General features: G+C 63.2%; 1 protein-coding gene across 8 annotated transcripts; it reads left to right on the forward strand.

Annotated features, from left to right (window-relative positions):
- The first annotated feature begins 949 nt into the window (after positions 1–949).
- Positions 950–25,744, forward strand: FLYWCH1 (FLYWCH-type zinc finger 1). 8 transcript variants are annotated; one of them, XR_009864693.1, is made up of 10 exons: positions 950–1,068; positions 13,328–13,524; positions 13,747–14,223; positions 14,781–15,185; positions 15,274–15,537; positions 16,569–16,832; positions 17,323–17,595; positions 17,856–17,928; positions 18,822–18,958; positions 24,641–25,744. XR_009864693.1 is itself a non-coding variant. In XM_062179813.1 (9 exons), the coding sequence occupies exons 2-9, from the start codon at positions 13,431–13,433 to the stop codon at positions 24,678–24,680; spliced, it is 1,890 nt and encodes a 629-aa protein (XP_062035797.1). In that variant the 5' UTR covers positions 950–1,068; positions 13,328–13,430; the 3' UTR covers positions 24,681–25,744. The 8 variants fall into 8 exon arrangements, 2 of the variants coding, with proteins under 2 accessions (XP_062035797.1, XP_062035798.1); XR_009864689.1 differs by lacking the exon at positions 18,822–18,958 and adding an exon at positions 22,228–23,542; XR_009864690.1 differs by lacking the exons at positions 18,822–18,958; positions 24,641–25,744 and adding exons at positions 22,228–23,542; positions 23,968–24,462.
- The last annotated feature ends 1,681 nt before the right edge of the window (positions 25,745–27,425 follow it).

A 27,425-nucleotide genomic window follows, 5' to 3' on the forward strand; every position in this document is an offset into this window, starting at 1 on the left:
CTCTGGCCCCAGTACTTGGTCCTTATCAAACTGTCGTCTTCCTGTCCGACGGTTTTTGCCAGAATCAGTTATTGCTCCAAAGGTCGCAAAACGGTGGTTTTCTGCATGTTGTGCTTTGCTCACAGCTGCAAGGGCTTCCCGCTCCCCTCTGAAAAGCAGAGAGAGAGAGAGAGAGAGAGAGAATCTTTATCCACCGCATCACTCTCCAAGTGGCCAGGCCAAAGTCAGGCGCCCGGAACTCATCCCGGTCCCCGGGTGGCCGCGCTCCCCGGCGCGTGGGCGGGGAGCCCCTGGCAGGCAGCATCTCGACCCGCGCCACAGCCGGCCCTGCGACTGCTCCATTACGGTCGCTACTGATGGCGACCTCAGAGCTTGGCTGGGTTGGGTCTGCGGCAAGCTGAGGCCCGTGAGAACTTGCTCCCTCTCCGTGGGAAAGCGCCAGGCCCGGATGCATTTTTTCTTCCACAGCTGTGCGTATTCGAGAGCGGGAGCTCCCATCTGCGGAGCTGAGGGCAGGGAACCCCGTCCAGGACCCCACGTGCGTGGCCCGCTGCCTCCCAGACCGCACCCAGCTTGTCCCGCGTGGGAGGCCCCCGCCCCTCCACAGGTGCTGCCAGTCAAGTCCGGCGGGGGTCCCGGCGTCGCCGTTGGACGCCCCGCCCCCTCGGGCCGCAGCGCCCCGCCCCCGGGAAGCGCCGCCCAATCCCGGGCTAGGCCAGCCCCCTGCGCGCGCCGTGGGCCCGCCTCCGCACGCCGATTGGCCGAGCCGCCAGCGGACGCCGCGCCGGGAAGACCGGAGAAGACGGATTTGCTGAGGGGGTGGGACGCCCGCGGCGCCCCGGCGCATGCTCCTGAGGCGCCCGCCCGGCGTTCCGAGAGGCCGGTCCCCGCGGGGGCGCGCGCGCGGGCGCGGGCCTCGCTTGGAAGGCGTCTTGGCGCGGCGAGCGGGCGCCGGGGTCGCGGTGTCCTGAGGGGCCCGGGCCGCGAGGGCGACGTCTGCGGCTGCAGCGGCGGAGACTGAGGGAGCCGTCGCGGCCGCGCTCGGGCCGGGAGGGGCCGCTGCCGACGGTGAGGACGCGCCCCGGGCGTGGGGGTGGGGGGCCCGCGGCTGCTGGCCCTGGGGAGGGGGCGCCTCGCCTGCCTCCCTTCGCGGTTCGCCTCGCCCCTCCTCCCCGCTGCCCCGGGCCCGGGCTGAGCCCCGGCGCCCCCGAGCCGGGGAGCCCCACTCCCGCCCGCCCCGCCGCGCCCCGCTCCGGGGGTCCCAGGGCCCCCGCCCCGGCGCTGCTGCAAACTTTCCCGGCGCGGCCGGCCCGGGGCCCGCCTGCGCCCGCGCGCGTCTCCACGGCAGCCTGCGTGTCTGCGGCGCCGTTTCTGCCTCCGGAGCACGGATCGCTGCGGGACCGGGGCTGGCGGGGCTGGCGCGGTTCGCGCGGTTCGCTCGGGGTCGCGGCTTTCTCTGGCCGGAGTCAGGGATGGCGTGCGTTGGGCAGGGCCGTGAATCTGGGCTGGGGCGAGCGACGCTTGCGCGCGCTGCGGGGGCACCGGAGCCCAGCTGCCCAGGAGTTTGGCCTGGGTGGCCGGCAGGTGGTCAGGAAGGACGTCCGGGGTGGGGGTGGGTCGGAAAGGGGGTGCCGGGTGAGCGGAGTCAGGTGCCACGGGAGGCAGGTTTCGGGACGCGCGGGCACTGGAGGAGGCCTGGGGACGCTGCCCCCGGCGGTTCTGAGCTGTTGCGCCGCACCGGGCGAAGGGTCGGTCCTTCCAGTTCCGAGCGGAGGCCTGGTGCTGCGTGTCAGCTGGGCAGGACCCGGTCCAAATGGCCGGCGGTCTGAGGTCGGAGGAGCCCTGCAGCTGCGCCCTCTCCCAGGAGCGCGGCGCCCACGCAGCCCAGCCCGTGGATCCCCCCGCGGGGACATTGGCTTTGTTAAACAGCGGGGCCTTCCCCCTCGCCGTGCGGCCCCCAGGGCCTGGGCAGAAGACCTCTGGTCTTTGTGCGGACTGAGTCAACGCCTCCCCCCAGGTCTCCCACCCGGCAAGCCAGCACCTAGGCTGGGTGGGCGCTGGTGGGCCCACCTGTGGCCGCCAAGACCTCGCCCCATAGGGTCTGCACCCAGTGCAGTTCTCGGGGCCCTGGCGGGGAGCAGTGTCCCCCGAGAGCCGCCCTCAGATCGTGCCCTTCCTTTCTGGGGCCCGGAGAGAGCAGGAGAGAGGGACAAACACGGACTTGGAGGCCTGCACTCCCACCTGGGTCTGCCTCCCCCGGAACACTCCGGGGTGGAAAAGCGCTCTGGGGCTCGGCTGTTCACCTGGCAGCAGTGGGACCCAGGGTGACCAGTAGGTCTGTATCAACCGAGGGCCACAGCTGCACGTTCCTAAAAAGGTGCTCACTCTTACATGGGACGTAGTTTTGTTTCCTTTTTTCTTTACTTGAAAGCCAGAGTTACAGAGAGAGGGAGAGAGCAAGATCTTCCATCTGCTGGCTCACTCCCCAGATGGCCACAATGTCCAGAGCTGGGCAGGACGAAGCCAGGAGCCTAGAACTCCACCCAGGACCCCACATGGTGGCCCAGGTGCTGGGCCATCACTGCTGCTCTCCCAGGCGCATTAGCTGGGAGCAGAACTCAAACCTCTGCTCACGTGGGCTGCTTAGCCCACCGTGCACAACGCCAGCCTTTGTATTTTTCTTTTTTTTAAGATTTATTATTTTGTTTGAAAGGCAGAGTCGCAAGGGGAAAGGAGACAGAGTGCGTGTGATCGTCTGCCCACTGGTTCAATCCCCAAACAGCCACAACCGCCGAGTCGGGGCCATGCCAAAGCCAAGATTATGGAGCTGCTTCCCGGTCTCTCACGTGGGTGCAGGAGCCCGAGGACTTGGGCTATCTTTCTAGATGCATTCATGGAGCTGGGTTGGAAGTGTAGCAGTTGGCTCTTGAACCGGTGCCCATAGAGGATACCAGCATTGCAGGTGGCCCCCACTGTGCCACAGCACTGGACCTGATGCAGCTTTAAGGGGGGGGGGGTGCGCGCTGGCTGTGGCGTAGTGGGTAAAGCAGCCGCCTTCAGCGCCAGCATCCCATGTGGGCGCCAGTTCGAGTCCTGGCTGCTCCACTTCCAATCCAGCTCTCCGCTGTGGCCTGGGAAAGCAACAGAAGATGGCCCAAGTCCTTGAGCCCCTGCACTCACATGGAAGACCTGGAAGAAGCTCCTGGCTCCTGGCTTCAGGTTGGCACAGCTCCGGCCATTGCGGCCATCTGGGGAGTGAACCAGCAGATGGAAGACCTCTCTCTGCCTATCCTTCTCTCTGTGTAACTCTTTCAGATAAATAAATAAAATCTTAAAAAAAAAAAAACACCCAGCTCAACATTGGTGAGCGGCTAGGGCCGGGTGAGTTGGCCAGGTGTGTTCTGCACTGGGTGTGCTTTCCTGGTGACCACAGACTCTGGGGTCCTCACACTGAAGATTCTTCCCCTCATGGAATGATCTGGTGTCGTTGGATTTGCCTGATGCTGTGTCCAGGGGGGATTTCAGTAGTGTTAACTTAGCACACGGGCCCACTCGCATCTGCTGTGCTGGATTCTTCGTGAAGAACCTTAGACGTTGCTGAAGCACGTCACGAGATCTTGAGGCATGGAAGCCAAGCCCAGGAAGCTCTGTCCGCCAGATTTCACAAATAGGACCCATAAATCTCTTCTTTCTTCTTAAAAACTGATTTGTTATTTGAAAGAGTTACAGAGAGAGAGAGTCTTCCATCCACTGGCTCACACCCCAAGTGGCTGCGACGACCAGGGCTGAGCCAGGCAGAAGCCAGGAGCTCCATCCAGGCCTCCCACGTGGGGCCGGGGCCCAGACACGTGGGCCATCAGCAGAGAGCTGGATCGGAAGTGGAGCAGCCGGGACAGGAACCGGTGCTCACATGGGATGCCGGCGTCACATTGGCAGCTCAGCTCTCTGTGCCACAGTGAGGTCCCCAAATACCTTATGGTATGCGTAAGGGTGATGTCAGAAATCATGAAATCAGGGCAGGTGTTGGCGTTCAGCATGCTGAGCCACTGCTTGGGCCCCGTGCTCCATCCCACACCCCTGCGGATGTGCCTGGGGGGCAGTGGATGGTCCTTGGGCCCTGCCATTCACAAAGGAGACCCAAATGGAGCTCCTGGCTCCTGGCCCCTGCCTGGCCCAGCCCCAGCTGTCGCAGGCATCGGGGGAGTTTCCAGTGGGAGAATAACGTCTCATCCTGCCTCTCCCTTTCTGTCACTGCCTTCTGATAAATGTAGAAAAAAAAAGGTGGACTTGGATGCCCCACTAGCATAGGCAGTTGTAATATTTGTATTTAACATTTTTAAAAGATTTGTTTATTTATTTGAAAAGCAGAGGGAGAGACAGAAGGAGTGGTCTTCCATCTGCTGGCTCACTCCCTAGATGGCCACAACAGTCAGGAGCCAGGAGCTTCTTCTGGGTCTCCCATGTGTGTGTGGGGACCCAAGCACTTGGGCCATCTTCTGATACTTTCCCAGGCCATTAGCAGAGAGCTGGATCAGAAGTGGAGCAGCCGGGACTTGAACTGGTGCTGGTATGGGATGCTAGCAGCAGCTTAACCTGGTATGGCCACAGCGTCAGCCCCTGTATTTAGCATATTAATGTTACAGCGTGAATGAGCTAACCTACATGTAATGGTTCATGTGCCTGACTTAAGAAAACATGGATTTTTTTTATTCAATTTTTAAAAAATTTTTATTTTTTTATTTAATGAATGCATTTTTTCATAGATACAACTTTAGGAATATACTGGTTCTTTCCCCTATACCGCCCCCCCCCCAACTCCCATCCCACCTCCCTCTCCCATCTCCTTCTTCATTATGGTTCATTTTTAGTTTGACTTCATATACAGAGGACTAACTCCATGCTAAGCATAGACTTCAACAGTTTGTACCCACGCACACACACAACATACAGTGTACAGTTGGAGTCGATTCTCATACTACAACTCACTGGGGATGGAGGTCCTACGTGGGGAGTAGGTGCACAGTGACTTCTATTGTTCCTTTAACAATTAGCACTCTTATGTATGACGTCAGTGATCACCCGAGGCTCTTGCCATGGTCTGCCAAGGCTATGGAAGCCTTCTGTGACCATAGACTCCGTCGGTGTTTGGACACAGCTATAAGCAAAGTGGAAGTTCTCGCCTCCTTTCAGAGAAGAGTGTCTTCTTTGATGACCCTTTCTTTCCACCGAGGCCTCAGAGATCCTCCGTGTAGGATATTTTTTGCCAGGGTCTTGGCTTTCCATGCCTGAAATGCTCTCACAGGCCTTTCAACCAGACCAGGAAGCCTCAAGGGCTGGTTCTGAGGTCAGAGTGCTATTTACAGCGAATATCATTCTAGGAGTCTGCTCTGTGCACTGCTTCCCATATTGGACTTTCCTTCCTTTTTAATTCTGTTATTGTTACCAGGCACTTGATGTTATTTATATGATCACTTTTATACTTAAACCCATCTATATGTTGACTTTGACATTTAATATGATCATTTTAACAGTTAAGATGGCATTTAAACCACCGATTTTTATGGGGCTGGAGTCCATGACGAGTTTTTAGGCTGTACCCTGAGAGGTAGTCTTTATGCCTGTGTGCAGAACGATACAGCTTTACAGTTGTAACTGCCTCCTCCATCGCTTATTTCCCTCTCATTTTTAACTGGGATCTTTTTCCAATTGGCTTAACATACATCTGGTTAACTCTGTGTTACATGGGGAGTTCAGCATATAGTATGAAGAAGAGGGAAAAAACAAAACTAAAAGGATATACAAAATAAAAAGCAGCAATGATAAACTGCCCCTGGACAGTCAGGCCAAGGGCTATTCCAGTCATTGATTCTAGAAGTGTCCATTTCCCTTCTATAACTTTCATTTTAGGAGCACTATTAATTCTCCCAAGTCAGGGAGAGCGTATAGTATCTGTCTCTTTGGGACTGGGTTATTTCACTATGTATGAGGTTTTCCAGCTTGCTCCATTCTATTGCAAATGACCGGATTTCATTCTTTTTTACTGCTGTGTAGTATTCCATGGTGTACATACGCCACACTTTCTTCATCCAGTCTTCAGCTGATGGGCATTTAGTTGCTTGCGTGTCTTAGCCACTGTGAATTGAGCTGCAGGAAACACGGAGGTGCAGGCAGCGCTTTTGTTCACTGGTTTCATTCCCTTGGGTAGATTCTCAGGAGTGAGATGGCTGGTCCTGTGGTAGGTCTGTGTTCAGATTCCCGAGGCATCTCCACACTGTTTTCCACAGTGGCTGCACCAGAAGAAAGCTTGCCTCGAGACCGCCTGTTCTCCAGGGAGCTCCCCTGGTGTTGCTCAGAGTGGGGTCCACGGCTGCGTCAGAACTGCGTGGGCTGCCTGGAACCCCTTTCTGAAGCCTTAGCCAGAATTTTGAATGTGAAGTCCAGGAAATTTTTTATTTTTAAAATTTTTATCAACTGCCACGGGTAATTCTTAGGTAACCTAGAAATATATAAAAATTATCAAAATTTTTCATGGAAATTATAGTTAACTTCATCACAGGTGCATGCTTTTCACTTTTTTTTTTTTTTTTAATTCTGGGCCGGCGCTGTGACGTGGGTAAAGCCTCCCCTTCAGTGCCGGCATCCCATATAGGCACCAGTTCAAGTCCCAGCTGCTCCACTTCAGATCCAGCTCCCTGCTAATGGCCTGGGAAAGCAGTAGAAGATGGCCCAAGTCCTTGGGCCCCTGTACCCACATGGGAGATCTGGAAGAGGCTCCTGGCTCCTGGCTTCGGCTTGACCCAGCTCCAGCTGTTGTGGCCTTTTGGTGGGTGGACCAGCAGATGGAAGATCTCTCTCCAGCTCTCCCATTCTCTTTAGCTAACTCCACCTTTCAACTAAACACATTTTTTAAAAGAACTTTAATCATTTAATTTATTTTTAAGAGTTGTTCATCTGAAAGACAAAGTTACAGAGAGAGAGAGGGGAGGAGAGATCGAGTTCTTCAGTTCTTCCATCTGCTGGTTCACTCCCCAAATGGCTGCAAGGGCTGGGGCTGGTCGGCAAGTCCAGGAGCCTGGAGCTCCATCCAGGTCTCCCACGTGGGGGCAGGCGCACAAGCACTTGGCTGTCACTGCTCCTTTCCCAGGCACAGTAACTGGGAGCTGGGTCAGAAATGAGCGGCTGGGACAGGAACTGACCCTCATGGGGTGCTGGCGTCCCAGGCGGCAGCTTAACCTGCTGTGCCATGACGAAGACCTCTACTCACTGAGTTTAGAAAAAGTTGCTGAATTTTAATTGGATTTTACTTAAACACTTTTTGTAAATACAAGAACTTTGGAACTCTTCTTGATTTTTTAAAAAAAGATTACTTGAGGGGCCAGCACTGGGGCACAACAGGTTAAAACCCTGGCCTGAAGCTCAGGCATCTCATGTGGGCGCTGGTTCAAGACCTGGTTGCTGCACTTCCGATCCAGCTCTCTGCTGTGGCCCGGGAAAGCAGTGGAAGATGGCCCAAGTCCTTGGGGCGCTGCACCCGTGTGAGAGTCCTGGAAGAAGCTCCTGGTTCCTGGCTTCGGATCGGCACAGCTCCGGCCATTGCGACCAGTTGGGGAGTGAACCATAGGATGGAAGGCCTCTCCTCTCTGTGTGTAACTCTGACTTTCAAATAAATAAATAAATCTTTAAAAGAGATAAATAGTGGCCAGCGCCGTGGCTTAACAGGCTAATCCTCTGCCTTGTGGTGCCCGGGTTCTAGTCCCGGTTGGGGCGCCGGATTCTATCCCGGTTGCCCCTCTTCCAGGCCAGCCCTCTGCTATGGCCCGGGAAGGCAGTGGAGGATGGCCCAGGTCCTTGGGCCCTGCACCCCATGGGAGACCAGGAGAAGCACCTGGCTCCTGGCTTCGGATCAGCGAGATGCACTGGCTGCAGCGGCCATTGGAGGGTGAACCAATGGCAAAAAGGAAGACCTCTCTCTCTGTCTCTCTCTGTCTCACTATCCACTCTGCCTGTCAAAAAAAAAAAAAAGATAAATAGTGTCACCAATTTAATGGGACCCAAAAAGCAGGCAACCACGTTCTGAGGAGCAGCAGCACCCCCTTGTGGCTGTCGGCAGCATTGCTGCTGAGGACTGGCTTGGTCCCCCCAAGGTCTGCAGGGGCTTCCCGCCTGCTTAGAGGCCAAGCCCAGGCGGGTGACGCGGTGCTGCCGCAGGGGTGCAGCAGAGACGGCGGGGCAGGGCTGTGAGGTGGATGTTCCTGTGTTAGCGCAGGAGGCGTCGACACACGCTGCCTCCTCCAGCGAGGAACCCACTGTCCTCGAGTGCCTGTGGTGTAGAGAACTGCTTGTGTCCCTGTCAGTGACTGAGGGGAGCCATTGCTACCTTGGTTGCTTTTAGTTACGATTTATTTATTGATTTGAGAGGCAGTGGCAGAGAGAGAGAGAGGGGTCCTCCATCTGCTTGTTCACTCCCCAAATGGCCGCAACAGCCGGAGCTGAGCCAACCTGAAATCGGGAGCCAGGAGCTGCTTCCGGGCCTCCCACACTGGAAGCACTCGGGCATCTTCCTCTGGCCTCCCAGGCCACAGCAGAGAGCTGGATCAGAAGTGGAGCAGCCGGGACTAGAACCGGCGCCCATGTGGGATGCCGGCGCTGCAGGTGGTGGCTTTACCCGCTTTGCCACGGTGCCAGCCCTACAGAGGGGGCTTAGCGGCCTCACTGAGCTGTGGGTCACACCCCAGGCGGCTCCCCGTGTGCAGCCACACCACAGAGAAGCCCGCGCGCTCCGGCCTCCCAGCCTGAGGCAGCCGCCATCTGTCTTGGGCCCCTAGGGAGGGGCCTGTGGCAGACGTTTCCTGTGACACAGCCACGCAGCTCGTGGTCCTTCCGCCGGGCCCGCCCCCCGAGCGTGCTGTCCGCGGGGCTCATCCGTGTTGCCGCAGCTCCCCACGCGCCACCCTCCCTGTCTCCGGAGCAGCACCCTGGCACTGCCCCTCCCACACGGAGGGCTCTCCCTGAAGGACAGGCCCAGGCCGGCTCAGGTGTCTCTGGGCCCCACGGGGCCTGAGGAGGGCGTGGCTGGCAGAGCGGGGGTGCAGCTCTTCCTGCAGCGTCGCCTGGGGGTGCACAGGTTTCTTGGTTCGGGACACGGGGACCTAGGTGCTGTGGCTGTGCGCGTGGAGACCGTGAGGAGCAGCGTGTGAGGGTGGGGCGAGGCCCAGGACAGCCGTATGTGGACTGATCAGGGCGGAGGTCCCCGAGTGTGCACTGTGTTGACCAGGACAGTGCAGAGGGCGACGAGAGCCTGTGAGTCGGCCAGTGTGGAGTTTGGCCCCCTGTGGACAGCTGGGTCCCTCAGAGCCTGCGCGGTAGACGGCCTGGCTCACTGGCCGTGTGTGGCTTGTTCAGCTGGTTCTTATGGCCTCTGGTGAAATATGGGCATCATAACACGTGTCATTTTCGCCATTTTGTTTAAGATTTATTTGTTTATAGAAAGAGTGACAGAGAGGAGGAGAGACAGATCTTCGGTCCACTGGTTGATTCCTCAAATGTTCACAACAGCCAGGGCTGGGCCAGGCTGAAGCCAGGAGCCTGCAACTCCCGGTTCTCCCACGTGGGTGCAGGAGCCCAAGGACTTGGGCCATCTGCTGCTGCTTTCCCAGGCCACAGCAGAGAGCTGGATCGGAGGGGGAGCAGCCAGGACTCAGACCAGCGCCCATAGGGGATGGCGACTCTGCAGCCGGCGCCTTCACCTGCTGTGCCAGCACCGGCCCCGTTTCCGCCATTTCCAAGCAGGCAGCCCAGGTGGCTGTGCAGGCACTCCCACCCTCGTCTCCAGAGCTGTGCCTCAGCTGCGACTCTGGCCCCAGGCTGTCCCTGAGCCCCGGCCGCTCTACCTCCTGTCTCCATGCAGGAAGCGGGCCCTTGTCTCAGCAGGGGCTCCCTCCACGTGCTCAGGCCTTTACGTGTGGCCACTCTCGCTGGCTGTTTGACCAGGTCAGTATCTGTCCCTGTCTCAGAAACCCAGAGCCTTTGAGGTCGGCCACGCCCCTGACCCTGCTGGCCTGAGACACTCGCTTATCCCTGGTCAGTTCTGGGGGCCTGGACCCTCCACCGCTGGCCCACTCCCGGGACAGGGCTCCCTCAATTCCCTGGCCCCGAGGGAAGAAATAGCTCCAGAACTGCCACAGCCACCACGCTGCTGGCCAGGTCAGGGAGCATCCATGGCTGGTGTGCAGGCCACGCCCTGAGCGGGGGTCAGGGAGGACCCGTGGCTGGTGTGCATTCCACCCCTGAGCGGGGGTCTGGGAGGACCCGTGGCTGGTGTGCAGGCCACGCCCTGAGCGGGGGTCTGGGAGGACCCGTGGCTGGTGTGCAGTCTACGCCCTGAGCAGGGGTCTGGGAGGACCCGTGGCTGGTGTGCAGTCCACCCCTGAGCGGGGGTCTGGGAGGACCCGTGGCTGGTGTGCAGTCCACCCCTGAGCGGGGGTCTGGGAGGACCCGTGGCTGGTGTGCAGTCTACGCCCTGAGCGGGGGTCTGGGAGGACCCGTGGCTGGTGTGCAGTCCACCCCTGAGCGGGGGTCTGGGAGGACCCGTGGCTGGTGTGCAGTCCACCCCTGAGCGGGGGTCAGGGAGGACCCGTGGCTGGTGTGCAGTCCACGCCCTGAGCGGGGGGCAGGGAGGACCCGTGGCTGGTGTGCAGTCTACGCCCTGAGCGGGGGTCAGGGAGGACCCGTGGCTGGTGTGCAGTCCACCCCTGAGCGGGGGTCAGGGAGGACCCGTGGCTGGTGTGCAGTCCACCCCTGAGCGGGGGGTCAGGGAGGACCCGTGGCTGGTGTGCAGTCCACCCCTGAGCAGGGGTCTGGGAGGACCCGTGGCTGGTGTGCAGTCTACGCCCTGAGCGGGGGTCTGGGAGGACCCGTGGCTGGTGTGCAGTCCACCCCTGAGCGGGGGTCTGGGAGGACCCGTGGCTGGTGTGCAGTCTACGCCCTGAGCGGGGGTCTGGGAGGACCCGTGGCTGGTGTGCAGTCCACCCCTGAGCGGGGGTCTGGGAGGACCCGTGGCTGGTGTGCAGTCCACCCCTGAGCGGGGGTCTGGGAGGACCCGTGGCTGGTGTGCAGTCCACGCCTGAGCGGGGGTCTGGGAGGACCCGTGGCTGGTGTGCAGTCCAAGCCCTGAGCGGGGGTCTGGGAGGACCCGTGGCTGGTGTGCAGTCTACGCCCTGAGCGGGGGGGTCTGGGAGGACCCGTGGCTGGTGTGCAGTCCACCCCTGAGCGGGGGTCAGGGAGGACCCGTGGCTGGTGTGCAGTCCACCCCTGAGCGGGGGTCTGGGAGGACCCGTGGCTGGTGTGCAGTCCACCCCTGAGCGGGGGTCTGGGAGGACCCGTGGCTGGTGTGCAGTCCACGCCTGAGCGGGGGTCTGGGAGGACCCGTGGCTGGTGTGCAGTCCAAGCCCTGAGCGGGGGTCTGGGAGGACCCGTGGCTGGTGTGCAGTCTACGCCCTGAGCGGGGGTCTGGGAGGACCCGTGGCTGGTGTGCAGTCTACGCCCTGAGCGGGGGGGATTGGGAGGACCCGTGGCTGGTGTGCAGTCCACCCCTGAGCGGGGGTCTGGGAGGACCCGTGGCTGGTGTGCAGTCCACCCCTGAGCGGGGGTCTGGGAGGACCCGTGGCTGGTGTGCAGTCCACCCCTGAGCGGGGGTCTGGGAGGACCCGTGGCTGGTGTGCAGTCCACCCCTGAGCGGGGGTCTGGGAGGACCCGTGGCTGGTGTGCAGTCCACCCCTGAGCGGGGGTCTGGGAGGACCCGTGGCTGGTGTGAGGTCCAAGCCCTGAGCGGGGGTCTGGGAGGACCCGTGGCTGGTGTGAGGTCCAAGCCCTGAGCGGGGGTCTGGGAGGACCCGTGGCTGGTGTGCAGTCCACCCCTGAGCGGGGGTCTGGGAGGACCCGTGGCTGGTGTGAGGTCCAAGCCCTGAGCGGGGGTCTGGGAGGACCCGTGGCTGGTGTGCAGTCCAAGCCCTGAGCGGGGGTCTGGGAGGACCCGTGGCTGGTGTGCAGTCCAAGCCCTGAGCGGGGGTCTGGGAGGACCCGTGGCTGGTGTGCAGTCCACCCCTGAGCGGGGGTCTGGGAGGACCCGTGGCTGGTGTGCAGTCCACCCCTGAGCGGGGGTCTGGGAGGACCCGTGGCTGGTGTGCAGTCCACCCCTGAGCGGGGGTCTGGGAGGACCCGTGGCTGGTGTGCAGTCCACCCCTGAGCGGGGGTCAGGGAGGACCCGTGGCTGGTGTGCAGTCCACCCCTGAGCAGGGGTCTGGGAGGACCCGTGGCTGGTGTGCAGTCCACCCCTGAGCGGGGGTCTGGGAGGACCCGTGGCTGGTGTGCAGTCTACGCCCTGAGCGGGGGGTCTGGGAGGACCCGTGGCTGGTGTGCAGTCCACCCCTGAGCGGGGGTCTGGGAGGACCCGTGGCTGGTGTGCAGTCCACCCCTGAGCCCTCTGGCAGGCGGCAGGGGGACTGCGCCTCGGACAGGCATCCGCATCCCCGCAGGGCCGGCGGCGGCCTTGGGTTGTGTCGTAGCTTCCCCTTCTTTTTGGACACAACCTTGGGGTGGACACTATGCACTGCACCCCAGCTGTGGCCCGCGGTGCAACTCTGAGGGGTGCTGGCTCCTGGTGCGGGAGAACGTGGGGTGGGTCCGCCGCGTGGGAGCATCCCCTGCCGAATCCTGCGGGAGTCTGCGTGGGCGCGCGGTAGCTGCATCGCGGCCTTGTCTGGATCGCCCGGCGCAAGGCCTGGACAGGGAACAGCCTTGCCCATTGGTCCCGGCCGCAGGGCACCAGGGGGCGGGCTGCCAGCAGAGGGACGCGCGCCGGGGCCAGTCAGGGCGCGGTGCTGTGTGTCATGGGGCGGGGCTTTCCCCGGACCCTCTCCCGGCAGGCGGGATGCTGGTCCAGTTCCCCGCAGCTGCTCCGCGGGTCCTGGCTCCCAACAGGGTGGGCCCGGGAGCCCCCATCCTTGGCTGTTACCTAGCAGGTTCCCTCAGTCCTGGGCTGGTGGGGCGGGGCGCTGTGTGTGCGTCCCAGGCCTGGGGACTCTGCAGCACAGTGGGGCGGGGTGCAAGGGAACTTGGGTTGGCCAACTTGATGGTTGGCCGGGGAGGAAGCTGAGCGGTGGGAAAGGCCCACGGCGCTCACTGCGCAGAGACCCTGCCCAGGCCCGCATAGCCGTGGCCCAGAGCGCAGGGACTGCGTTCTCCACAGAGGGAGGGTTGGGAGCGGGCCGGGTCCTCCCCAGCAGGGCCCCTCCCTGGCTCCTCCGCCCTGACCCGCATCGCTTTGTAGAGACCCAGCCTGAGGACTCCTCTGCAGCCGCGGGTCGCCATCACGGAAGGGGCGCTGGGCAGAAGTCCGTGCGTGGGCTGAGCGTCGGGCCCTGGGTCCCGGGATGCCCCTGCCTGAGCCCCGCGAGCAGGAGGCCGAGAGTGGGACAGCCGGCCCGGAGCCGTCGCCCGAGCTGAAACCCAGCAAGCTGGACGCAGGTGAGGAGTGGGCCCAGCTGCCTGTGTGCACACGGACCTCGGCCTCCCCACCCCCCGCTCCCCCGGAGCCTCCTGCAGGGTGTGACAGCCCCGCCCGGGACCAGGGAATCGCTGAGATGGGCAGAGTGCCCACCCCCGCCGCAGTCGGGAGTTTTGGGGAGGTCCCCCACACTCCCACCCCGCCCCCTGCAGTGCTCCCCCCAGCCTGCCTTCTCCCCGCAGCCCCCAAGCCGCTGGAGTTCCTGCGGACCCCGTTTGGGGGCCGCCTCCTGGTGCACAAGTCGTTCCTGTACAGGCAGGAGAAGGCCGTCGGGGACAAGGTGTACTGGAAGTGCCGCCGGCACGCCGGGCTGGGCTGCCGGGGCCGGGCCATCACCCGCGGCGCCCGGGCCACCGTGATGCGGGACCACTGCCACCTGCCAGATGAGGACAGCCTGCAGGCCCTGCCCGAAGCCTCGGGGGACCCTCAGGCCCCCCAGGGCCCTGGAGGCCACATGGAGGAGCCGGGTGAGGGAGTGGGCCCGTGGCTGGGCCCCGAGGAGTCAGAGCCCACGCCGGGGCAGGTGCTGAGCAAGCCAGCCCTGGAGGAGGAGGAGGAGGAGGGGCCCCGGGCCCTGTCCCTGCTGACTCTGCCTCCCAAGAAGCGCTCGACACTGGGGCTGGGCGAGTACCTGCCACCCATGCCCCCGTTCGGAGCAGGTGAGCACCGGGGACCTTGGCTGCACCCAGGTAGAAACGTGGGGACCCATGCAGATCCTCAGGGCGGCTTGCAAAGTGAGCGCCCCTGCTCCCAGTCCAGCTGTGGGGGGAGGGTCCCAGGTCCTTCCAGAATGTTCTGAGGCAGCGGGAAGCGAGACTGAGAGGTCTGAGTTGTAATGGGCTATGATGACCCTGGCATCCTCTAAGCTTGGAAAAGGACCCCTGTGGCCGGAGGAATCCGGCTCAGTTCTGGGGCTGCGGAGGTGATGGCCACGGCCGCCTGCACTCGGGACCAGGCCGGCCAGGGGTGGGCCTGGGCCTGTGGGGTTGTCCTTACCCCAGGCGCCGGGAGGCAGGCTGGGCGGAGCCGCAGCCACGCTGGGCCCTCACTGTGGGGAGGGAGACTGCACAGGAGCCCTGGACAGCCCTTGGAGCACTGTGACCTGGTGCTGATGGCTGGGGGGTGGGGGGAGTTGAGGTGGCCACGGTCAGTGTCGCCCCGGAGAAGCGGTGTCCGGGGCCAGGGGTGTGGTGACCGCCCCGGATCCCTCCTCCAGGGCAGGCTGGGCCCCTGGAGTTCCTGAGGACCTGCTATGGGGGCAGCTTCCTGGTACACGAGCACTTCCTCTACAAGCGGGAGAAGGCAGTGGGGGACAAGGTGTACTGGACGTGCCGGGACCACACGCTGCACGGCTGCCGCAGCCGCGCCATCACGCAGGGGCAGCGGGTCACGGTCATGCGCAGCCACTGCCACCCGCCCGACGTGGAGGGCCTGGAGGCCCGGCGGCGGCAGGAGAAGGCGGGCCCGGACGGCCTCGGGGCCCCCGAGGACAAGCCGCTGCCGGCCGTGGACAGTTCGCTGTGCCGCAGGGGCCCGGGCCCCCTGGCACTCTCCAGGCGCCGGCCCAGAAAGCGAGCCAAGCTCGAGGAGCAGGACCTGCCGGACCTGGAGGCTGACCCCGGTGAGTCCGCCCCCTGCAGCCTCTCAGGGCCGGGCCGGGCCAGGGCGGGGCTGGCAGATCAGGCCTGACGCCCTCTCCCTGTCCACAGGAGGCCCTGAGTTCCTGAGGACCCCGCTGGGGGGCAGCTTCCTGGTGCACGACTCGTTCCTCTACAGGCGGGAGAAGGCGGCCGGTGAGAAGGTGTACTGGACGTGCCGGGACCAGGCCCGCATGGGCTGCCGCAGCCGTGCCATCACCCAGGGCCGCCGTGTCACTGTGATGCGCGGGCACTGCCACCCGCCCGACCTGGCCGGCCTCGAGGCCCTGCGGCAGCGGGAGAAGCGACCCGGCCCAGCCCAGCGGGAGAGCCCAGGTGCTGGGATGCAGGGGGCAGTGGGGCTGGGGAGCAGGCAGGAGACCCCACCCCCACCTTCCTCTCTTGACCTCGTCCTCCTGTGAATGTTCTAGAAGGGTTACAGTTCGGTCCCTGCGCAGCCCAGCCTGGGTCAACCCTGCCCCACTCCTGTTTGCAGAGGAAGACAATGGTAACTGTTAGCAGGGGGCGCAGTTCCTGAGGCCAGCCTGCCCTGGCCACGCAGGGGCCCCTGACCAAGTCCCTGCCCGGCCTGTGGGTTTTCCTGCCCCCAAGGTGCTGGCACGCCCTGGTCCGCTTTCTCTGGATTCCTCTTCCCTCTGGCTGGCGCCAGCACCCGTCTCATCCTCCAGGCCCCCTGTCCGTGTCCCTGGTCCTTAGGCCACTTGCGCAGCCCCTTCCTGCTCTCCGGCCCTCCACGCCTGCTTGTGCTGGGGGCAGCCCTGCCTCCGGGTTTCCCCAAGCCACAGTCCGGGGGGGGGGGGGGTGACACTTGCGAGACACCCTGGACACAAAGCTGTTTGCTGAGCCGTGGGCAGGGGTGGCTTTGCTTGGCCTCCCCGGGGCTGGCCGCGTGCTCTGAGCGCCTGTGTCCCCGCCCTGCGCCCCACGCTGTGCGCTGCTGTGGTCCCTTAGGGCCTTCTGTGTCAGGTGTGAGGGAACTGGGACACCCACGGTCACAGGGTTCACGTCCCTCGGCCTGGTGTCCCCACCGCTGTCCCAGGCTGTGTCACTGCAGGGCGACCTTGCTCCCCTGGCTTCTGCCCCCATAGGCACGGCCTCTGTGTGGAGGGACTGGAGTCCCCTGGGCAGACGGCCACCTTCCCAGGGCCCCCGAGGCCACCTCGCTTGCTGCTCATGGCCCCCCTTTAGCTCCCAGGCCGCGCTGTCCAGCCGCCCTGCCTGCAGCAGCTGGGTTCTGGGGCTCCAGGGAGTGAGGGCCTTCCCTGGAGCCGCACTCCGGACTCTGAGGAGAGCAGGGACCCCGCTGCCCCACTCCCCGGCCTCCTCACTCCCTCTCATTTCCACAGCTGGCCCCGAATTCCTGAGGACCCCGCTGGGGGGTAGCTTCCTGGTGCACGACTCGTTCCTCTACAGGCGGGAGAAGGCGGCCGGCGAGAAGGTGTACTGGACGTGCCGGGACCAGGCCCGCATGGGCTGCCGCAGCCGCGCCATCACCCAGGGCCAGCGCGTCATGGTCATGCGCAGGCACTGCCACCCGCCTGACCTGGCCGGCCTCGAGGCCCTGCGACAGCGGGAGAATCTCCCCAACCTGACCCACTGGGAAGGCCCAGGTGAGGGCAGCCGCCCGCCGCGGTGCTCTGGTCCACACGTGCCTGGCTCCGTGCACACAGGCTCAGGAGGGGGTGGTGCCCCGGGTCTCCCTCAGGGCGGCGTCTCCGTGCCAGCTCTGGCTGACACGGTTGGTGAGCTCTGACCGCTCCCCCCGGTTCTGGTCTGGAATAGCTGAGGGCCCAGTTGGTTGCCAGCTGGATCGGGGTGGGCAGGGAGCCAGGAGGCCCTGGTGCGTGGGTCTGGTCTGCCACAGGCCTCACGGGAGGACCCTGCCCTCAAGTCCAGCATCGGAGTGGCCAAGGGAGGCCTCTGAGGAGCATGGGGCTCGAGAGGCCACAGGGGCCGGGCTCCCCGGACGACGTGCAGCCCGCACGTGGCCTCAGGCCTGAGCTCCTGGCCGGGGGTGCGGGGGTCAGCGTGGGTCCTGCTGGGGCACAGCTGCCCCGGCCTGGCTTCTGGCACCCACCCACTGCTCACTTCCCCCCTCAGAGCCCACGGAGCCCCTGGAGTTCCTGCGGACGTCGCTCGGGGGCAGGTTCCTGGTGCACGACTCCTTCCTCTACAGGAAGGAGAAGGCGGCCGGCGGGAAGGTGTACTGGATGTGCCGGGACCAAGGCCGCACCGGCTGCCGCAGCCGCGCCATCACCCAGGGCCAGCGCGTCATGGTCATGCGCAGCCACTGCCACCCGCCTGACCTGGCCGGCCTCGAGGCCCTGCGGCAGCGGGAGCGGCTGCCCGGCCGGGCCCCGCAGCGAGAGCCAGGTACCCGGGGCGCTGTGGGCTCCAGGCCCTGCAGGCGTGGGCCACGTTGCAGGAGCACACGGGGAACTCGACTTCAGCTCCAGTGTTTATTCCCCAGCCGTGAGGAAGCCGGGGAGGGGCCTCCCGGGAGCACAGGGCCCTGGGTGTTGGGAAGCCCGGGTCCCAGGGCCTGCCTGCTCACAGCCTCGCGGCCTGGTTCCCTGTGAGTGGGCCACGCGCTTCACAGAGCAACACTGACGCGCACTTCCCCTTGTCCTCAGAGAAGACACAGCTCCTGCCTGACGCGCAGCTGGGCTTGGAGACAGCTTCGGCCGAGAGCCAGCAGAGCGACAGGTAACGGGCGGGGTGTCTGTGCGGTGCAAGAGAAGGCGTCAGGGGTCGCCGGATGCTTAGCTTGGGGGGGGGGGGTGGCATGCTCTTTCACTGCGTGCATGGGGGCGGCCGAGCGACCCCAGAGCAGGGCAGAGGGCAGCTGCCGCCTGCGGCCACACACAGGGAACGTTCACCGGGGGACACCTGGATCGGCCAGGAAGTGAGACTCTGGGAGGGTTGGGGGCGGAGGCCGCGGGGGGACGAGGGGGACTGACTCCCAGGGGCCTGAGAGCTGGCATCAAGTCCCACCTCCATCTGAAGATTTCTTAGGGAGAGAGACCTTCTATCTGCTGGTTCACTCCCCAAATGGCTGGGCCAGGCTAAAGCCAGGAGCCAGCAGCTTCCTCCGGAGCTCCCATGTGAGTGAAGGGGCCCAAGGACTTGGCCATCTTCCACTACTTTCCTAGGCCACAGCAGAGAGCTGGATCGGAAGTGGGGCAGCTGGGACTCGAACCGGCGGCCATGTTGGGATGCTGATATCCCAGGCCCCGCCCTCTGCTTCTGACCCAGCTTCCTGCTAAGACGCCAAGAGGCAGCAGTGCTGGCCAAGTACGTGGGTGCCGGCACCCACGGGGGAGGCCCAAGTACACGGGAGCCGGCACCCACGGGGGAGGCCGGACTGTGTTCCCTTCTGGCTCTAGCCCCGCCCCGCCCTGGACGCTGCCGGCATTTGGGGAGTGAACCAGAGTCGGAAGGTCTCTGTATCATTCTGCCTTTAAAATAAATAAATTTCAAACAAACTAATGAAATCCTTTTAAATGAATGACGATGGAGACCACATCAGGGACATGGGGAGGGGACAGATCTCAGTCCAGTGGGAAAGCACCCGCAAAAATAGCTCCCACCTACGCAAGGAGAAGGGAATGAGAGTCCAGCTGCGGGCCCTCGGGGAGGGTGAACAGGCTGACCGATTTCACCTGGACCGGGACCGGGACCGAGCCCGAGCAGACGAATGAAGGACATGTGTCAGTCACCGCAGACTCCCAGGGAGGTAAGGGGCCACAGGGGCCGCTGGGAAAGATGGGGCGGGCACCGGCAGGCAGCAGAGAGACACGAGCCTGGCGTAAAACAGCAGTGCCCGAGCCGCCTCCTGTGACGCCAGCCCCACGCGGGCGCCGGTTTGAGTCCCAGCTGCGTGTAAGGGAGGGGCCCCTGCACCCACGTGGGCGACCTGGATCGATTCCAGGCTGCTGCTCCCACCTGACTCAGCTCTGCCTCTTGGAGAATTTGAGTGAACCAGCAGATGGAAGGTCTCTGTCTCTAACTCTGCCTTTCAAATAGGTAATTTTTTAAAAATTCTATTTCAAGATTTATATATTTATTTGGAAGGCAGAGTTGCAGAGAGAGGTCTTCCGTCATCCACTGGTTCACAACCCAGGTGGCTGTAACGGCCGGAGCTGGGCTGATCTGAAACCAGGAGCTTCCTCTGGGTCTCCCACATGGGTGCAGGGGCCCAAGGACCTGGGCCGTCTTCTGCTGTTTTCCCGACCATAGCAGGGAGCTGGGCCGGCGCTGTGGCTCACTTGGTGATCCTCCACCTGCAGCGTTGGCATCCCATATAGGTACCGGGTTCTAGTCCCAGTTGCTCCTCTTCCAGTTCAGCTCTCTGCTGTGGCCCAGGAGGGCAGTGGAGGATGGCCCGAGTGCTTGGGCGTGCACCCGCATGGGAGACCAGGAGGAGGCTCCTGGCTTTGGATCGGTGCAGCGCTGGCCGTGGCGGCCATTTAGGGAGTGAACCAACAGAAGGAAGACCTTTCTCTTTCTCTCTTTCTCTCTCTCTCTCTCTCTCTCTGTCTATAACTCTACCTGTCAAAAAAATATATATATATATTGGGGCAGCCGGGAATGGAACCAGTGCCCATATGGGGTGCCGGCACCGCAGGCAGCAGCTTTACCTGCTATGCCACAGCTCCAGTCCTCATGTAGGTATTTTTTCAAAAAATAGAAAATCCAAATCAACCCAGAGAACTAGAGACCCACTTAGTCATCTTAAAAGGAGCCAAGAGGCAGTTCCACGTCAGCCTGCAGTGATTTTTTTTTTTTTTTTTTTTTGACAGGCAGAGTGGACAGTGAGAGAGAGACAGAGAGAAAGGTCTTCCTTTTTGCCGTTGGTTCACCCTCCAATGGCCGCTGCAGCCGGCGCATCGCGCTGATCCGAAGCCAGGAGCCAGGTGCTTCTCCTGGTCTCCCATAGGGTGCAGGCCCCAAGCACTTGGGCTATCCTCCACTGCACTCCCGGGCCACAGCAGAGAGCTGGCCTGGAAGGGGGGCAACCGGGACAGGATCGGTGCCCTGACCGGGACTAGAACCCGGTGTGCCGGCGCCGCAAGGCGGAGGATTAGCCTAGTGAGCTGCGGCGCCGGCCTGCAGTGACTTCTACGAGACATTTGAGAAACATTAACACTGACACTGCAGAGACCCACACAGAGAGGAGGCAGGGGCCGACCCCTCAACTCCAGAACCAAGACAAGACAGAAAAAACACGGCCAGTACTAGGCCCGCAGATGTCAGAACCCTCAGACAGCAGGCAAAGGGCTGCACACCGAGACCCAGTGGGCTTCACCCAGGGACGCTCAATAGCTCCGACACACAGGAACCCAGCAGAGAGCCTGCGTGTGCGGGACCCGGCGGGCCTGGCCGCACGGCGCACCTCCTGCCAACACCTGGCCCCTGCCTGGGGACACCCAGCGCTCACCCTCGTCAGCCATGATCACGTGTGCTGAACACCTGGGCGTCTGGGATTTCAGCCCCTGCAGCCGCTCACCCCACGACCCCAGTGCCCACCTTGGATGCCCCAGCTCAGGCGGGGTCCCCAGGAGCAGCTCCTCCGGCCAACAGCCGGTACTGGTGGACGGCACCCGCGCTGACGGCCAGGCACAAGGCCCTGGGGCCGCACCGGCTTCCCTCCGGCCCCCTGCCTCTGCTGTCATCTTCGTCTTTTCACCGAGATGCACCTGAGATACAGGTGTGACCGTGGGCTACGTGCTGAAACGCCTTCCAACCTAGGGGATGCCAGCACATCGGGGCCACGGAGCACAGAACCCACGACCACTGTGGACACAGCATGGACCACAGCCGGCAGCCAGTGCACTACGCACTGAGCCGCGGGAAGGAGCGTCAACCCTGCCAGAGAGAGGCCAGGACAGGAGGAGCTGGGGCCACCTGGACGGGAAAGGAGGAAGCGCCATCCCCACGGGTGGCCTCTCACACACAAGCCAGGGTGGCCATGTTCAATGACCCGTGGAGTCCACTGCAGAACTCCCAGCACCAGTGCGTGGGGCGGGTGCTGGGTGCAGCGACCGGGCTGGGCGTGGGGGCCCGCATGCCCACCACAGCGCCTGGTGCAAGTCCTGCCACCCTGTACTGCCAGCTCAGCTCCCTCCACAGCGCCTGGGAGGCGGCCGATGTCAACAAGGGACCTGGGCCCCTACCACTCGTGTGGGACCCACATGGGTGCCTGGCCCCCGCCTGCCAGGCCAACACTGCTGTAGGCCCCTGGGGAGTGAACCAGACAGATTTCTACCTCCTTCCCGCTCACTGTGGCGTTCAGATAAGGGAGCAAGTAAACAAGTAAATAAAATCTGTTTTAAAAAATAATCAGGTCCGAGGCCAGCGCTGCGGCTCAATAGGCTAATCCTCCGCCTTGCGGCACCGGCACACCGGGTTCTAGTCCCGGTCGGGGCACTGGATTCTGTCCCGGTTGCTCCTCTTCCAGGCCAGCTCTCTGCTATGGCCCGGGAAGGCAGTGGAGGATGGCCCAAGTGCTTGGGGCCTGTACCCCATGGGAGACCAGGAGAAGCACCTGGCTCCTGCCTTCGGATCAGCGCGGTGCGCCGGCCGCAGCGGCCATTGGAGGGTGAACCAACAGCAAAAGGAAGACCTTTCTCTCTGTCTCTCTCTCTCTCACTGTCCACTCTGCCTGTCAAAAAAATAAAATAATAATCAGGTCTGGCGCTGTGGCTGAGCATCTGCCTGTGGCGCCAGCCTCCCGTAAGGACGCCGGTTCCAGTCCCGGCTGCTCCCCCTCCAATCCAGCCCCCTGCTAAGGCCTGAGAAAGCACTGGGAGTGGCCAAGTATTGGGCCCTGCACCCACATGAGACACCCAGAAAATCTCCCGGCTCCTGGCTTTGGATCCGCCCAGCTCCGGGCAATTGGGAATGAACCAGTGGATGGAAGACCTCTCTCTCTGTCTCCCCTTTCTCTATAACTCTACCTCTCAAATAAAATATTTAAAAAAAATAATAAATAACCTCGTCCAGGTGCGGGGTACAGTATCAAAGCACCAAAACCAGCTGCACTTCCGTTCATTCACAATGAACATCCCAGGAGTGAAGTCCGGGAGACAGTGACGTTCCGGGGACATCAGTGACACAGGCACACCTCGCCCCCGAACGCACGGGACCAGGTGGAATCTGACACGACAGGCCAGTGGGAACATCCCCTGTGCTCGTGGATCTGTGTGCAAACTCCAGGAGCCCTGAACAGTCAGAGCTACAGCGTAACGAGCAAAGTCGACAACTTACACTCTCGGTATCAAAACTTGCCACTGGCCGGTGCTGTGGTGTCGCAGGTCAAGCCGCTGCCTGCGACCCAGACATCCCTTCCAGATGCTGGTTCAAGTCCCCGCTGCGCCACTTCTCATCCAGCTCCCTGGGAGTGCACCTGGGAAAGCAGCGGAAGACGGCCTGAGGACTTGGGCCCCTGCACCCACATGGGAGACCCGGATGGAGCTCCTGGCTTTGACATGGCTGTTGGGGCCATTTGCGGAGTGAACCAGTGGATGGGAGCGCTCCATCTCTGTCACTCTGCCTTTCAAACCAATGTTTCTTTCAAAACAAAAACCACCATAAAGTGTCAGTACTAAGACAGCGTGGTACTGGCCCAGGGACCAGCATCCACCAGAATCGGAATACTTCCGCCCCGATGGACAGGACAAGGGGAGGGAGGAGCGATGGTTGCACCGCACTGGGCACTCCCGGGGCCACAGATGGGAGGCCCAGGGCCCCTCCTCGCACAGAACACAGCAGCCACTTCCGCCCCACCACGGAGCTGTCCTGAGAGCTTGAGTTACAAAACCCATTTTCAAGACGAGTAAATCTTCGACACCCTGAATCAGCCAGGGGTTTGGACAGGAGACCAGGAGCATAAACCCCCAGTCCGAGGGAAATCCGACCTCGTCACAGGGGTGCCACACGTGGGATTTGGACAGGAGACCAGGAGCATAAACCCCCAGTCCGAGGGAAATCCGACCTCGTCACGGGGTGCCACACGTGTCCCGTGCCATCAGGGACGAAAGGGCGACCTGATATAGGACACTTGTCCATCACACACGCACCTGACTGGCATTCTCGGCCCACAGGACACCTGACCAGGACTCTCGGCCCACAGGGCTGTGTAGACTTTAACCAGACCCAGGCTGACGGGGGTGAAGACACAGCCGAATAGCTGTCCCACCTCTCCCCACTCCCAGGCACAGGCTGCTGCCGCGCACGGGGCCCCATGCCCACTGCCAGCGTCCAGGGACTGCGGGTGATGACCTCGGCGAGACCCCGCCCTCCACCCTCGGTGTGACAGGTGGGGGACACTGCGCCCTCAGTGGGAGCCCGAGATGAAGCAGCCTGGGTGGAGGCTCTTGGGGGTCCTGGAAGCTGTGGGAGGGGTGCGAGCTCTGTGACCCCACGCGGGTCAGCATCAGCCCAGCGTCCGGCACTGTGGTGAAGCCGGCGTTTGGGATGCCCCCCCCAGGGTGTGGCTCCAGGCTGCCTCCACCTCCTCCACGCTGGCGCCCTAACGTGTACCCTGCCAGGCAGCAGCCGGGGCTCAGGGCCCTGGGCCCCTCCAACCACAGGGAGACGCAGGTGGAGTTTCTGGCTCCTGGCTTTGCCTGGCCCAGCTCTGGCCATTGCGGGCTGGGGACTGAACCAGCAGATGGAAGATGTGTCTTTCAAGTAAATGACAGATGATGATTCTTTCAAAAATTTGTTTTATTTATTTCAAAGACAGAGAGAGATCTTCTACCTGCTGGTTCACACCCCAAATGGCCACGTGGCCAGGGCTGGGCCTGGCTGAAGGCAGGAGGTTTATCCATGTCTCCCAGGTGGGTGCAGAGCCCTGAGCACCGAGGCCATCCTCCGCTGCTGTCCCAGCCACAGCCGGGAGCTGCATGGGGAGCAGAGCAGCCGATACCGAAACCAGCACCCAGATGGAGGCCGGGGTCGCGGGTGGAGCTTAATCTGCCCCGCCACCGCCGGCCTCAGTGCTCTGTTTTGGTAAAGAGAAGAGCTTGAGAGAAAATGGCAAAAAAAAAAAATCACAGTGACTCTGACCGGCTCCCCCCGTGGTCACCTCCTCTCGCTGCCCGTCAGCAGGTGGTCACCCACCAGGCCACAGTGGGGGCAGGAGCGTCAGGGCCCCCCTGCGGTGAGGACACAGCATTGCTGCCAGCCCGGCACAGCAGAAGCCGAGGAGCCCAGGGCCCTGGGGGAGCCCGGGGCACTGGCGGCCCCCGGGACAGAGCTGGGATCTCGCGGCTGGGTGTTTCCCCAGAGCACGCTCCACGCCTGCGCAGGGCGCCTCCGGGACATGCATGCCAGTGGCCGGCCGCGCTCGTGTCCAGGCCCGGGGACCCCACCTGGCTGAACCGGGCACTGATCGCTGTTTCTTTCCAACCAGGAGCACGAGAGACTCACAGCCCGACGGCGAGTCCCAGTGAGGCCCCTCCTGCTGCATGGGGACCCCCGCCCCTCCCGGCACCCACAGCCTGTGCACCGCCAGCCAGGGCTCTTGGTAGTGCCGGGGCAGGTGGCCTGCACACCTGAGCGAGTGACAGCTCCGAAGCAGCACCGTGTGCAGACGCCTTGGCCGGGGTCCTCCCAGCGGGGGGCAGCCTGCTTCCCCTCAGCCAACTCAGAGCCCAGTGCGCGCCACGCCACTGACCACGCCAGAGCCTGCCACGTTCCACTCAAACGACACAGACCATCCCACTCTGCGCTGCGGACTCCTGCGCAACTTGCCAGAGACCACCACCCACCACACTGACCACGCCACAGACCATTCCACTCTGCGCTACGGACCCCTGCACACCGCACCAGACTCCCCACAGGAGCCCAGGGGCCTCCCGGGCATCGCTCCTGCGCCAGGCTGCAGCCAGCCCCATCCGTAATGGCCCGGTCGGCAGCGGCCCCACCACGCCCTCTGGGTGCTGTCCTGCCTGCGCCCTGCTCCTGGCTCTGCCTATGACCGGGTCCCCCGCCAGGTGGCGCTGCCACGGGGGCCTGAGCGCAGCTGTGGGCGGGACTCTGCCCATGACCGGGTCCCCCACCAGGTGGCGCTGCCGCCGGGTCCTGAGCACAGCTGTGGGCGGGACTCTGCCCATGACCGGGTCCCCCACCAGGTGGCGCTGCCGCCGGGTCCTGAGCACAGCTGTGGGCGGGACTCTGCCCATGACCGGGTTCCCCACCAGGTGGCGCTGCCGCCGGGTCCTGAGCGCAGCTGCCTGCGCTGCCCAGGTTCATCTGAAGCCAGAGGACAGCTGGGTGGGGTAGGTGCCGACGGAGCCCTCATGGGGCCAAGCTGGCACCACGGGCACTCAGGGCCCTGCCTGGACAGCGGGTCCCCGTGCCCACCCTGTCATGGGAGAGGGAGCAGCGGGCACTGTGTGTGGCAGGCTCCACCCCGGCAAGCTGGCTGTGGAGCTGTCCGCCCGCCTAGGGGGCAGCGATGCTGGTGCCCCTGCTGTCCCTCTGTCCCCTCCCCCAATAAAGACCATGTGACCTCATCGTGTGCAGCTGCCATGGCCACACTCCCTGGGCGACAGCTCGGCTCCCACAAAGCCCCAGCCTCCACGTGGCTCAGCACAGGGTTTGGCTGGGTAGCGCTCAGGGGAGGTCCCCTATGCTGGGGTCACCTGGCCCAGATGTCCCCTGGCCCCGAGGAGTTGGCTCTGGGTCACCGGGGAAAGGGAGCCTCTGTCTCTCCGCCCCCATGGAGCGGTGCTGAGGGGCCTGCAGCCCGGCCCCGCCCTCCGCCAAGGCCCCGAATGCCCTGCAGAGGATGGGCAGCCCAAGCACAGGGTCCCCAAGGTCCTGGCCACCATCCTGGACAGGTGACTGTGCCCCTCACCAGCTGCCCATGACCCAGATGCCACTGCTGTCACCACAGGGCCCCAGCAGACACCCACGGTGAGAGGGCCCCAGCGTGCGGGCTGCCTGCCCCTCGCCGGTGTGGCCAGCACAGGGGCTGCATCTCAGCAGCGCCCCTGCCACTCGGCACCCGGACCCGAGACTGAGTTCACCACTCACGGCCAAGGCCAGGCTGCGGCCCTGCGGGCACAGACAGCACCACAGCCCCGAGGCGTCTGTGGGACAGAGCGCGCAGGCCCAGTGAGCGGCCACAGCTGGAGGGAGGGGCTGTGCAGGTTCCGCTGCCATGGCAGTCGCGGTCGGGCCCGGTGCAGGGCGGGGTGTGCCCGCGGGTCTAGCAGGGAGTGACAGCGCCGGGCTGCCTGCTTCCCGAGCCACGTCTCCCCAATGGCTGCTGAGCCCGGTCATCGTGGCTGGTGCCGGGCACCCGGAACTCGGCGCGGGTCCAGGAGGAGCCGGTTTCTCTTCCCTTGGACGTTCACATCAATTCACAGGGCCTGCCTGGTCTCAGAGGACGGCCCAGTGCCCATGGGTCTCTGGCTGGGCGCTGCAGGACGGACATGAACCTGGGGGCTGCCTCGCCGTGGTGGCCTCCCCGACACCCAGCCCTGCCCCGGAGTCGCCCAGTGACTGGGCTCCGGGTGCTCCCCTCCCCCACACAGCCACTTCCTCCACAGCCCGTGTCCCCCAGGATGCCCGTCCTGTGCCTGTCACAGAGCCAGGCCCGTGAGGCCGCTTCCTGCTCCCATCCCGAGCTGGTCACGGCTCCCCCACTGACCCTGTGGTCTCCATCTGAACCCCGCGGGAAGCCTCCTATGAAACCAGCTCCCAGGAGCCTCATGTCTGCTCAGAACTCAGTCCAGGGGCAGCGGCCAGTTCTTAGACCCCCTGGGCCCCAGTCCCCGACCCCGAGGTTGCAGACTGAGTGCACCAGAGAGTTGAGCCCAGCTTGGCTGCCAGCATCCCATAATAATGCCGATTTGAGTCTGCGGCCCTGCTCTGATCCAGATTCCTGCTCTTCTGGGTTTAAATACACAATGTTTATTTGTTGGAAGTTCAGCGTTAGAGACAGAGACCTTCTATCCCTGGTTCACTCCCCAGATGGCTACAACAACCAGGGCCGAGCCAGCTCCCTGCTGTCGCGCCGTGGACAGCAGCAGAGGAGGCCCCAGTGCACGGGCCCTGCACCCACGTGGACACCCAGATGGAGTTCTGGGATCCTGGCTTCACCCTGGCCCAGTCCCTGCTGTTTCAGCCATGCGGGGAGTGAACCAGTGGACGGAAGGCCTCCCGCTCGCTCTCTGTCACTCTGCCTC

Source organism: Lepus europaeus, chromosome 21 (genome assembly GCF_033115175.1).
Source record: "Lepus europaeus isolate LE1 chromosome 21, mLepTim1.pri, whole genome shotgun sequence".
Lineage (NCBI taxonomy): Eukaryota > Metazoa > Chordata > Mammalia > Lagomorpha > Leporidae > Lepus > Lepus europaeus.